Source organism: Equus asinus, chromosome 16 (genome assembly GCF_041296235.1).
Source record: "Equus asinus isolate D_3611 breed Donkey chromosome 16, EquAss-T2T_v2, whole genome shotgun sequence".
Lineage (NCBI taxonomy): Eukaryota > Metazoa > Chordata > Mammalia > Perissodactyla > Equidae > Equus > Equus asinus.
Genome location: NC_091805.1, coordinates 22,288,723 through 22,301,954, shown reverse-complemented (window position 1 = coordinate 22,301,954; position 13,232 = coordinate 22,288,723). Strand labels below are relative to the sequence as shown.

General features: G+C 41.7%; 1 protein-coding gene across 1 annotated transcript in view; it reads right to left on the bottom strand.

Moving 5' to 3' along the window:
- The window catches only part of CLCA1 (chloride channel accessory 1), a 28,061-nt gene that overhangs the window by 2,527 nt on the left and 12,302 nt on the right, over positions 1–13,232 (bottom strand). Inside the window, exons 6-12 of the mRNA XM_014831121.3 lie at positions 12,056–12,274; positions 11,273–11,500; positions 7,586–7,760; positions 5,670–5,776; positions 3,468–3,683; positions 2,626–2,887; positions 1,373–1,543 (exon numbers count right to left, since the gene is read on the bottom strand). Coding sequence (XP_014686607.2) covers positions 1,373–1,543; positions 2,626–2,887; positions 3,468–3,683; positions 5,670–5,776; positions 7,586–7,760; positions 11,273–11,500; positions 12,056–12,274 — 1,378 coding nt within the window. The remainder of the gene's footprint in view (positions 1–1,372; positions 1,544–2,625; positions 2,888–3,467; positions 3,684–5,669; positions 5,777–7,585; positions 7,761–11,272; positions 11,501–12,055; positions 12,275–13,232) is intronic.

The window sequence follows — 13,232 nt, the reverse complement described above, 5'->3', positions numbered from 1 at the left end:
CTTTAGCAAGATCAGGGTTAGTATTCAATTCAACAATAGAGACCATCTCTGTTGGTATTAAGGCTCATCAAGGGATAGAGGGAGGAACATGGCTTCCTAATGCCAAGCCAGGTACTATTGTATTAGTTATGAGGACCAATAATCCCTCTAGCCTCTGTTTCCCCATCTGTAAAATGGGACGACTAGGAGAATGAGATGTACTAATGTAAATAAACCACTGAGCATAAGGCTGGATATAGCCCCCAAACCAGTCCCCTCCTGCCTTCTTCCCCTAACCCAAAAAAAAGGAAAAATGAGTGAAATATTTGAAAGAGCTTTGGAAGCAACACTGTCTTTTAAAGCATTTTTTCCCTATAAGCACTTTGGCATGAGGAGACACCTCTTGCCTCCCAGTCCTCTCTTTATCGAGCACACACCTAAGTAAAGAGAACAATGGGAAGCTTCTTGAAGGAGCTGTTTTTATTACACATCAGTGCTGGGAGAAGACCCGCCCGGACGGAGTGGAGACTGATGGGAGACAAGTCCTGGAAGCCATCAGGACCCAGTCTCTGTCCCAGTTCCGGCTCTAGTCCAGGGCAAGTGTTTATCACCAAGAGTGGTGTGGGACTGTCTGTTTCCTGAAGCATAATTTTCCCGCCTGCTTACACGTGGGCTCAGTGTGCTGGCAGGTGTTAGTTTTGTCTACTATTCTCCCTGGTCTAAGCAGGAGGAGAGAGGAGAAAAAGGAGACAGTGGGTTTATGGTGATATTGAGGTAGTTGACAAGCCCTAAATTGTTATTTTTTATTCTATGGAAAAACCTATATCAGTGAAAAGAGCTTCATTACAAAATGTTTTAAAGTTAATTAAATAACAAACATTTATTGAACACTATTTACTATTTACCAGCAATAGCTTACTAGATGTATTTCCTTGTTTATTCCTCATAACTATCCTATGAGGTAGTTACTATTATTATCCTTATTTTATAAGTGAGGAAAGTGAAGCACAAAGAGATCACCTAAAATACTTTAATTAGTAGAGGCCAGGGCTTTGAACCAAGGCAATCAAAACTATGTTCAATCTAGTTGTTTTCAACTGAGGGTTATTTTGCCCCCTAGAGGACAGTGGACAATATCCGAAGACATTTTTGATTGTCATGACTGGGGGCCTACTTCTGATATCTAGTGGGTAGAGGCCAAGGATGCTGCTAAACACCCTACAGTGCACAGGATAGCCCTCCACAACAAAGAATTACATTGCCCAAAACGTCAATAGTGCCAAGGCTGCGAAACCCTGATTTAAGCCTGCACCATTCTCCCCATAGGCTTAATGGTTTTCTCTTGATCCTAAGCCTCTTACTCAAGCCAGGGGTGTTATTACAGATTACTTACCATTCTTCATCCTCCCAGCTCTGTACATGGCTCCATTCTGCTGGGATATCCCCATTTGTCTGGCTGCGTTCACTCCTCCAAGAGCCCACACTTTTATACTGTATCTACCATTCGTATTGTAAGCCGTAAAATACCTTGAATAGATACCGTCATCCTTAGTAGCATCAGCACCTTGACACGGAAATGAAGGAATTAATGAATATCCTAAAGGTAACTTGGGATTTGTATATTTCCAAGTCATACGTGGGTAAAAAAAGCAAATTTTCGAAGCAAAGATAATCCAGCATTATCTTCAAGACAGTTTAGGATTTGATTATGTTAAGGATGAGATCTACTTCTTCTTTTACCAGTGTGTGGGGGGTGTGTGTATGTATAGTTTCATATATGTACATTTTGTCTTCCTGACTTGTCTTTCTTTGTGAAATCAGAGATCACGTCATATGTCTCTGTTACATCCAATATAGCACAATGTAACTACTCAATAAGTATCTATTGAACTGAATTGAATTGCTGTACATTACTGGAGAGAAAAAAAAATGTTATATGATTATTTTTAAAAATCCATGACTTCCCAAGGTAGATTTAGGTAGGAAATTCATTTACAGAATTTGTTCTAATGAGATTACTTGCATCACAGTAAGCAGTCAAGTTCCTTCTAAAGAAAAATGTAGAATTCTCTTTCTCTCCCTCCCTCTTAGATTTCCTAAGTCCAAAGATAATGGGCAGGATTTTCATTTTGGGGGCAAGATAATAAAGAATCCATATGGATATAAGAGTCCCATGGGACTGTACTTGACTCCCCCTGTCCTGCTTTCTACATGTGAAAGCCTCAGTTTCTTCATCTGTAGTGCAGGGATAATAATATCTCAGACGTGTGTGGTGAAGATAAAAATGAAGATATGTATCTACATATATCTTCATACAAAACACTTAACACAAAATAGCTATTAATTTTCCTCTTTCCCTTCTGGGGGAGTGTAGAATACCCTCTGACAGCTCTCAGAGTCTCTGAGCCTACGGAGCTTGAGCCACTAACGTGTGTGGGCTTTGCAGAAGCTAAAGGTAGGCTCGTCTTCACGTTTTCCAACATTTTGAAATATAGGAATTGTGGGGAAGTAGAGAGCTCTCCCAACCAAATGCCCCAGTGCTGGACTCCTTGCTTCTAACTGTCCTCACCAGACCATGCCCTCTTGCTGTCCCATGGTTGCTTCTTGAAAAAGAAAGATGTATTTTCCAATTTCTTGGGTGGTTACCTGCTCCATTGTCCAATAATTCCAAGGTAACTGTTTTTCCATCCACTGATTCTATCAGGGCTGTGACAGTGGCCCTGAGAATTGGTAAGCCTCCTTGGTGAATCTTTGCATAAACCACCACAGGGCTAGGGAATTTGCCTGTGTCTTTGTTCACTTTTGAGGTCACTGTAACTGGAGGCAAGGTAGCACTTGATGCACGGGAGGTGACAGTCAGAGTCAGGGTTTGGGAGCTTGCTTGCAGACTGTAAGTCCAGGTACCAACCTAACCAAAACAAATGGAGACATTTCCAGTTAGTAACTATAGGTGACACAGATCTGACTTCAATGCCATCTATAGGAACAGCCCATCTGATACAAGCACTTTACAAGCATATCTAAGAAGACCTTTGATACGCTGTCAGCCAAGGGAAACTTTGGTATGTTTGGACTAACTACATTGTTCTTATCATCACGAAAGTCCTAGTTGGGGAAAATGAGGTCTGAAAGCCATGTCTTTCTCTCCGTCTTGGTTTCTCAAGAGCAGGATCAAATTGATGGGTTCCTGAGGTAGAGAAAACAGTTTTCATGATCCCAAAGCTTCAAGGATCATTTTGCATCTTGACTACTACATAATTTGAAGGTTCTCCTTTTAATACCTGGAGAAAATAATACCAATTTCCTTTCTTTTGACTCGCTGTTATACTGAGTGATTTCTGTTGGATGGAGATTTTTCCTTGTTCTCTCTTTCATTCAACATAGACTCTCCTTTTGGCAACCACCCACATTTAAAAAGCTATAATTATTCAATAAAAACTTTATTTTATCTTGTCAAATAGTGGCAAGGAAGAAACCTGACCCCATACCTTGGCAGTGCCTGGGACCTGGAGGTAGGCCATTTTGGTATTTGTGTCTACTACAAAGCCATCTTGTTTCTTTCCACTGGGATCCCAGAGAAGGATTTGAGGAGGTTGTGATGTCCAGGTGATGAGAAACAGAGTGTCATTTCCCACAGTGCTATCCACAATCACTGTTCCGTTCATCCACTGACTGTTCTGGAGGGTTGATCCCCTACTCACAAGCTGGTAAAAAAACACAACTCTTTACTTTCTGGAGAATACAGCTTTCATCACATAGTCTCTTCCATTCTGCCCCCAACTCTGAGTTGCGCCATTAGAAATCCTCCAGTGATGCCTGAGTCCTTGGTTTGGTATTTAGGACCTATTATGATCTAATTCCAAATTACCTTTCCAGCCTTAGTTTCTACAATGTTGATTTCTACACCCAAACCAGACTCTCTCCCCAAATGATCCTTTGACTCTATGACTTTAACATACTCTCTGCTTTTCCTGTAAGTCCGTAGATTCATCTTCATTTGTCTAAGCCTCACCCGTCCTTCAAAATTCAGTAGGAAAATCGCTTTCTCCATGAATCTTTCTCTGATGTCCATCTCACTTACCAGCTGAAAATGATCTCTCCCTCCTGTGAGCTACCATAGAATCTTACTTCTATCAGTCCTTTGACATCCTCACATTGTGTTTTGCTTTATACCTACTAGTGTACACAGTTCATCTCATTTACTGGACTATACACCCTTAAGGGGGCTGACTAGGACTTATTTTCACCCACATATGGTTTTTCTGAATTGCAAATAACTAATTGCTAAGTCAAGTATCACTGCAGTCTCTGTGATGACAAATGAAAGAAGTCAATGGCCAAGGCTGATTTGTTTGGAGTAGAATGAAGGAGCTGTGGAGCAGGGATTGAGGTGGCAAAGGGGTAACAAGACTTGTAGAAAGTGTGATTTTTGAGGATTATCTCCTAGATAATTATTTATTATCCTTAAATTGATATTTATTAGAAGACAAGGTGGCCTGTCATGGGGCCAGACTTTCTAGTTTCATAGGTAGATTATGATCTTGGATGTGGAGAAAGTGAAGCCTCTTAGATCTCATTCTTATGGCAGGTGAGTAAATGAGTCCTGCTTATTTTTCTCTCTTTCTCTCCCTGTTAGGTTTCTTAAATACAAAAATAATGGTCAGAAACTGCCTGACTGTGAACTTGTCCTTTCATCAAAAGTTTATTACTTTTCTAAGATGCATTTCTCTCATTTCCAAATCAGGCTGAAGAGTTTAGTTTTCCAAATCTGAAGTAGGATAACCCAAATGAGTGTAATTGCTGTCTCCTTTGATTGAATAAATACTACATTGATAGGCCAGAAAGCTTATTGTTTTGAAATCTATTATTTGGCTTTGATATTATGTTATTCCTTTACTTTTATCCAAACTTTCGCAATAAAAGTTACAATTCACACATGTGAGTACTGATTGTTCACTCTCTCTGGTTTAAAAGCTCATGTGAGTAATTTTTGCAAATGTTAGACATGAGCATTTTAAAATACACCTGTCCTTTTTTTTAAATAATCTCAAGACATTTAAAAGAAAATTTGGATTTCTTGAAATTTTGGAACCAGAAGGCCCCATAAAAGTTTTATGGTTCATATCTGGCTGAGAAACTGTGGCCTAGAGAGGTGAAGCTCTTTGCCCAGGGTCACAGAGTTAATGGCAGACCCAGGACCAGGATCCAGCTGTCTGGACTGACACCATGGGCTTTTCATAGTACAAAGAACTTCCTATCCATTATATGAAAATCTTGGCAAATATTTCAGGGAGTTGAGGTAATGGGAAAATAGAGCAAGTAATCCCTGAACATATGTCCCAGAAAATTTGTGTCAAGATGATCTACTTTGGAGAAAATTTCGAGTCAATTATATTGCTATGGGTGCTTGTTAACAGATGTTAAAAAATAATTCTTGGACTCATTATATTTTATGTTGCAGATTTTTATGAGGCAGTTATTTAGTATTGTTTCCAAACAAGTAAACACTAGTTGCCTTGTTTGAATGAGCATTATTGCATTTTAGGAATGTCATCTAATATCAGGCTAAAACTTCTATTCTAATTTTAATTCACTACTAGAAGAATGTAGAACCTAAAACTTTTAGCCATCCAACTCTCCATCTTTGCTATGATATTTATGAACACAAAAAACCAAGGAGGAGCTCTGACCTGGATGGAGCGCTGAGAGACAGCTCCGTTTCCTGACGAAAGGGCTCCGAAAGCATCAATGAGGCCATTGTTCTGAGCCTGATCCGAAGCATATGTCTGTAACCCTCCTAAGATGCAATTACATTACCAGAAGTTATTTTCTAGAAAGCAAGTATTTAAAACATTTTAGCTGTTGTTAAGGTAGCATAATACATGAAATAAATACTGTTGTGTTAGTAAAGTCTTAATAGACCAACATCAAATATGTGTCCAGATTAACTCAGAAGTTGACACTAATTTTTTAATTCTACTGAATAATAGCTTCAGCAACATCTCAGTCGTCTGGCTACTTCAACTATCTGCAAAGCAGCCATGAATCTCTGATAGGCCAAAATTAATGTCAGAAAATTCATGTTTTAAAGATCATGCAACTTCATATGAGAGACTCCATTAAGCCTTACTCCAAGCCTATTGATTTATCCTTATTTTAAACATAATCCTAACAAGCTTGACTTTTGAGTTTCTCCTAAATTAGAAAAAATGTGTATGTGACAACAGCAAGAAATAACAGCTGACGTGGCACAGTTATAGAAAAGTAAAATATATAGTAAAAATGAGATTATACAACAGGACCAGCAATCCTGAGCTATTTAGAACAGATGCAACTAAGATAGTTGATGTGAAAGAACATTTAACTATTAATGCCATCTGAAGTCTAAGGAAGGTATTTCAATAATGCTGCTGGTGCCCTACCCAGATCCCCTTATCTGTGCAAGTGCTTCTCTCCCCAGCTGCTTTAAGTGTTAGCTGCTGATGGCACATAGCTACCTCTTTTCCAGAGAAGTGCCTTACCCAAAGGGGCCACCCTAGTGACAGAAATAGCATGGCCTCTCACCTCTGCCCTGCCCTGACAATCCACAGCTACTGACTGATGGACATGGTGGTACAAAAGGCCAGCTCTCTTGCTTCAAGATTGGACCAACTCTGTGATGCCATTCCTAATCCAGAGCCCTCATGGGGTCAAGCTTCAGCTAGACTGTGCACTCGTTTTCCTGTCCCAGCCTGCTTCCCTCCCTCCCTTTTTCCTGAGAGCTCTCCGATACAAATCACAGATACGCAAATTCCTGTCCCAGCCTCTGCTTCCAGGAAGCCCCGCCTGAGACAGGCAGTATTAGGAGCAAACAGTTCTGCCGGTTAGCTGCCTCAGGAGGCAACTCGGCATAATAACTGATATCCATCATGCTGGCCCTGAGGAAAAAAAAGAGAAAAATATGTCCACTATTCTGCTACAGAAGCCAGGGACACATGGGATCTATTTAACCATCTGACTGTGTATGAGAGTTAGAAGCACAATATATCAATGTTTGAGAGAGAAACTGTACTGTATTCTACATTCTCGGAGTGACCCGTGAGGCTCCGCAGGCCCTTCTCCCTTCTCCTGCTACTCCTTGTTAAACTCCCAACTCAGATGCATCTTCCGGGACCCTTCTCCTTCCCCACACACAGTTAAGGGCTCCCGACTTTGTGCCTCATTGTACTTTCTGTTGCTAATAGAGCACTTGTATTGTGGTAGTATGTGGTTAGTCGCTTGTCATCTGTGGTCCCTGGGTCTCTTGGCCAGCTGCCCACTGGAAGTGAGTGGTTAACCTATTAGATTCTTTCCAGTCCTTATAAAGTGTCTGGGAAGAGAGCCCCAAGTTCTCACTGGAGTGCTATGCTGGTCCCATCTTCACCAGACTGCCCTAATCCTAGAACCAAGGCCTTAAAATAAATGGGTGGAGTCACTTCTAATGGTCATTTGGGGTGAGGGCAGGTAGATGGCCCATAAGATTACCCTTGTCTCTCCCCATCACACCCTTCCTCTGCTCCACAGTTCGCTGGAGCTCACAGTTCTGTGGAAAAGACAATACAGTGGAACCCAGCAGACCATCCCTCACCTGTCATTTTAGACAGCTCCTCTAGTTCTGCTGCTGCAGAGGGCCCCAGGGCCACTGTGTGGATGATGGCTCCACTTTGCTTCACCTCGTTAAAGCATGCGCTTATAGTGTTGTCCTCTCCATCAGTCAAGAGCACGATTTCAGATCCATCTGTTTTGTATTTCTTCCTAATTACCTGAGGACATAATTCAGGCCATGAGTTATCAGACTCAGGGTGGCCAAGGTGTTTGGGAAAACCACACTTAAAGGGAATGAGAAGAAAAATTCCAGAGGGAATAAACAAAAGTGTCTGGGAATGGTCAAACATCTCTTTGTCTTGAAATGATACAGTTTTAAATCAGCAGTGTTCATGGAACCTGAGGCTGGTCTTTTTTCTTGGTTAGCCTGCTGCAGAGAGGGCTCTATAAAGAGGATGCAGGGCAGTTCCAGGGAGGGACAGGCCTGGAAGAGCAGCATAGAAGGTCTTTCTAGTTTCCTTCAAATGATCCCTCCTTGGCAGACTTTTAGAGGTTCCCAGATGCCTTCAGAAACCACTGTCATTTAAAGGTGATAATATTTGTGGGATATTAGACTCAGGGCAGATGTTAGCTTGTATGATGTTCCCCAGTCTGACCATGCCAGCTGTTTGTGGTTGGCATTGTTTCTGATTGGTCAGTACCCAGGTCACATGAGTTATTAAAATTTTTAATATCCTCTTTGATTAAACGGAAATATTTGTTCTTATTAACCCCCAGTTCCTAACTATCTTATGATAGCTATGTCTCAACTATTCCTAATAGATACAGATTACAGTTTTTTACATGGTGTAGAGAAGATGGTCCTTCTGCCAATGTTGGATAAGATTATGATAGAAGGAAAATTAGGTAAAAGAATAATGTTATCCATTTAAGAAGAGGAAGGCAGGAGCCAGCCTGGTGGTGAAGCTGTTAAGTTCCCGCGCTCCGCTTTGGGGTCCTGGGTTTTGCCAGTTTGGATCCTAGACGCAGAGCTCACACCACTTATCAAGCTATGCTGTGGCAGGTATCCCACATATAAAGTAGAGGAAGATGGGCACGGATGTTAGCTTAGGGCTAAGCTTCCTCAAAAAAAAAAAGAAGAGGAAGGCAGACATCCACTCTTCACCTAAAAAGAGTGGAAGGAGACACTCGGAAGTAGGAGAAATAAGCAGTCAAGCCTAAGTAACCTCCCCTCTCTGGACCAGACCTTCAGAAAGGGAAGACATCTTAAGTAGGTTGAACTGAAAGCTGAGAGCAGAGGAGACTCCCACTCCACTCTGTTTGAACTCTGAGAAAGGGCTGCCACACAAGGGAAGAGAGAAGAACTGTGACTGCTACTGTGTGAAGGGGACCAGAGCCCAAAGCCTGTCAGGTGTGGCCATGGCCTCAGACTGACCAAGCTGAAGGGCCTGGGAGGCCTGAGAAATGGCTCAATTTGGATTCACTTGCCCCTCTCCCCATCACTGCTACATGTCCTGGAAAACATGCAGAAGTTCCCACATATCCCAGAGGGAAGACAGAAGGCAGCTGACTTGAGAGTTGGCAGGCAAGAGAACAGATTGTCTTGCCATGGGGATTGAGGGATGTACAGCCTGTCCGGGGGCTGCATGGAGGACATGGGTTTGCTCATGGCACTGCTCCAGCAGTGAGAGCTGAAGTGGGACTGAGTCAGCCCAGGAGGACCACTGGGTCCTGCTCAAGCCAAGAAAACAAGCAAAGTCTAGTGGTCACACCTCCTCAGACATCACTGCCAGGAGCCCAGGACAGACCTGACCAGGGAGGGTCCTGCAGCACGGATCAGTGGGGGTCTTGAGGACAGTGTAGGATCCAAGACCATTTACCTCATCACCCTGAAGTCACACACAGGCTCCTCCCACCCCACACCTGGACTCCATTGGGCAGGAGGAGCTTCTAAATTTCACAAGTATCCCTCACACCCTCTCTCACTCATCTGAGTAAAAAATGCAAGACCAGAAGCTCCCTCTTCACCACCAGGTCATCTGGCATTAGGCATCTCCCCTCGGGTTTTGCATAGCAGGAATTTAGTATGACACATTCAGTGATTTCATTGTCAGTTTCCCTCCCTCATTTGCTTCTTTAGTCAAAGCTTGGATGAGTGGCAGAAGCAAAAGAATCCAGATGCACACAGGCATCCAGAGAGGGGTTTTGCAGCTGAGTGTGTACATGCTGGAAACCACTTTTAGGGAACTGACCTTCAACGTGGAATAGAAGGGTCAGAGGAACAGATTGCATTTGAGGAAATGGTTGAGTCTGTTGTCCACGTGAAACAGTGTGAGCTGGAAACAAAATGTTCCTGCCGCTGCTTGGGAGTCTGCAACAACCCCATTCATGTGTTGTGATCCACAGCAGGCAGAGAGCAGACCTGCCCAAGACGCAGTGGAGATTCTGAGACCCTAGGCCAGCCAGCCTCTTTCAGCCTCCTGTTCTTTGTTTCACGGAGCTAACTAGCCTCTAAATACATATATAATATTGTATTCTACATTTGGAGCAATTAAGCATCAGCTGCATCAAATAACTCAATTCACTTTTATTTATTGAGAACCTGTGTAAAAGTTATTGTGCCAGCAGCCTGGAAGGTAAAAAGATAAGTCCTATCTCTAACGAAATTTTGCTTGAGTGAAGCACGTGATTAGAAAACAAGACAGAAGAGCCTAGAAGTCACAAGAGATACCAAAAAAAAACCCACCAAAAAAAGATCATAGGATTCAGAGAGAGAGATATTCTATACACTTGAAAGGATCAGGAAAAATGTTGAGAAGTAGGTGGTGTCTGTGATGGATCTTTGAAGAATGTGTGCGATCTGACGCACAATGGAAGCAGGAGAAAGTACTCTAAGTGGGGAGCTAGCTTGGCAAAGGTGTGGAAACTCTCAATGTCAGTATCCAATTTGCTTAAATATAGGCTACCTGGAAGAGAGTCCCTGGTACTTAAGCCTGGAAAGGAGCTATATTATGAAAGAACTTAAATGCTAGATACAGAAATTTTTACTTAATTTTGTTGAAAATGGGCAGCCATTGATATCTAAGTAGAGGAATGATGGAATTGGATGGTCAGGTGGGATCTTTGGATACACCACCAATACAATTACATTTACAATTCCTAAGGGCTCCTGCTTCAATAAATAAACCATTTTCTTGCCCAAAAGGAAGTCGTATGTACCCTAAGTTTGGAGTGTTATGCTGTCTCAAAGTTTAACCATACTCCTGAGCTCATTCTTTTTCCTCTTGGAAGATACTCTCTTATATCCCTGTGGACCTTTCCTTCATAGCACTCATTACACTTTGTGAGTATACACTTATTTGTGTGACTACGTGGTTAACGTATCTCCCCCAATAAGATTATAAGCTCTGCGACAGGAGGTGTGGTGTCTGTTTGGCCCTCCTGATGTACTTAATGCCTAGCACAGAAGGCACACCATGAATATTTTTACTGTAGGCATGCATGCAGAAGAGCATGAATGCACAGATGCAGCAAAAGCACAAAAGCACAAGTGAATGAATTAACAATAGCTTTGGGGCCCTGTGTCTTTGCATCATTTGAACCATTGCTCTGCCCTTGGTTGTCTAATTCAATTAGATACCAGCCACGTATGGAAACACTGGAAAGGGGAATTTCTTAGGAAGCATAAATTGTAAACATTGGCAAACTACGATAGGGGAACTTATCTCACAGTAAAGGCTGATCGAAGCCCGGAGCAGATGGACGTTCCTCCTGAGGCCACTGTGGGTAAGCTTTTGGTGAGCGCGTCCCTATCAGTGCCACCTTTTATCTGTCTGAGTGCACTTTGTACATAGGCAGCACTGTCAAACGTCACCATTCCAACCCAGGACCCTTGCTCAACCGTCTGCAGCAGGAAAAGCTTGCCTGCTTGATTCAGTCGTTTAAGGCGGTCACCAATCTGAATGGAGAATCAGAAAATAATTAGTCGGCTTGGGTTAAAATAGGCAGAAGTAATAATGAAACAGGCTAGAGGGAATTTGGAAGTGGCTGCCTCAATATAGAGTAAAGTACAACAAGCTTTCTCAAGGCATATCCTTCTATGGGGGAAATTTTCTTCTTTATATTTAGTAGCATCTCTGGGTAGAATTTTAGGGTCTTTGTGTAAATAGCCTTAAAAAATAAAGCCAGATTAGGCTTTACTTTAATTATTGGTTCCATGCTTTAGTAATAGTTCCATAGACATACATATTGTCAGTGAAACTTAAAAAATGTTAAGGCTAAGTGATTCATCAATCTTTGCTCATAAATTGAAAGCTAATTTGTCAAATGAGACACTTGATGCTGAATTTTTGTTGAAGAAAGTTGAGATATGCAATTCTGACGGCAACGTTATCATAACTGTTGTGACCTTTGGGACTGTATTTCTTCCTAGCCAGTTCCCCGTTGTGGTGCAGATCATATGGCGCACAAATGTGAGACCAGCATCCAGAAGACCAAAACTCATTGAACGTACCGCCATGCTTCCGGATTTATCAAGGACTAAACACACAATTCTTTGTCCAATCTGCAGCAGTGAGAAAGTGGGCTGGGGTGGCTGTGCCGTCATAGGAGTGGTTTTCTTAAAGTCCTCAGAATCACGAATCACTTCCCATGTACTTCGGAGATTGCATCTCTGGTTTTGCATGTTTGGGGCTTCTCTATTGTGGTTTTCTTCTGTACAGAATTCAACCACCTGAAATTGTCAGTTGATAGAAAATGATAGAGATAGCAGTAAACTACTTACGAAAATCTTTAATAATTTGAATCTACATCTAGCATTTGGGGGATGAAAAAATGAGGCACAGTATACAAAGAAGTTCCTCCTCTCAGTGACCTTACAGTATTGTCATTCAATGAAAAATCCCAGATATTTGGGATGCTGGTAATTTAGAAAGTGATCATTAGCTGTAAAATGCTTATTTTTGTCTTTATTTGCATTTTTCAGGTTGTTTTGGTAGTGTTCCATATTATCAGTACGGCTCCTTTTGAGCAAGGAAACCTGAAAAACTTTTGTGTAAACCCCAGGCAGAGGTTCCCAAACCCAACTGTGCATCAGATTTAACTCTGTGGTTAATTTAAAACACATAATCTGGGCCGCCTCTTGGAAGCTTGGAAGCTTCTGAGTAAGTCTGGGAACAGATTGCAAAGCCAGGCTGAAGGTTGGGCCTCGTGAACCACAGTACATCACACTTTAAAAACTTACACCCTTTAAAAACTTACACCATATTGTTATTGACAGACTATTGCAAGATACTTCACCCTTTATTCCAAAAGAAACACGTAATTCTATGTAAGAGACTGGGTGATGGGAGGGGCTCGCCGCTAAAGTCAGTTGCCTGGTGCATTTGATCTCAGTTTGTGCAAATCTGCTGAAGTATATATTTAGCACTAATATAGATAATTAGTCAACTTCATTTTATGACCAGTTACTCATTTAAAAAAATTAAGTATTTTAAAACTATTTAAAGCTATTAAAACTATGTACAAACTCCCTAAAGGCACCAAGACTCTTAAAAAGATAGAAAATTTCAGTTAACAACCAAAAGCCAATTTGCAGGCTGGAAAGAGATCCCTAAAAGCTAAATTAAAGGCTAGTGATCACGTCCTTATTAACTAACAAAGAGAAGTGCCTGATGCCCATGGGTAAATTT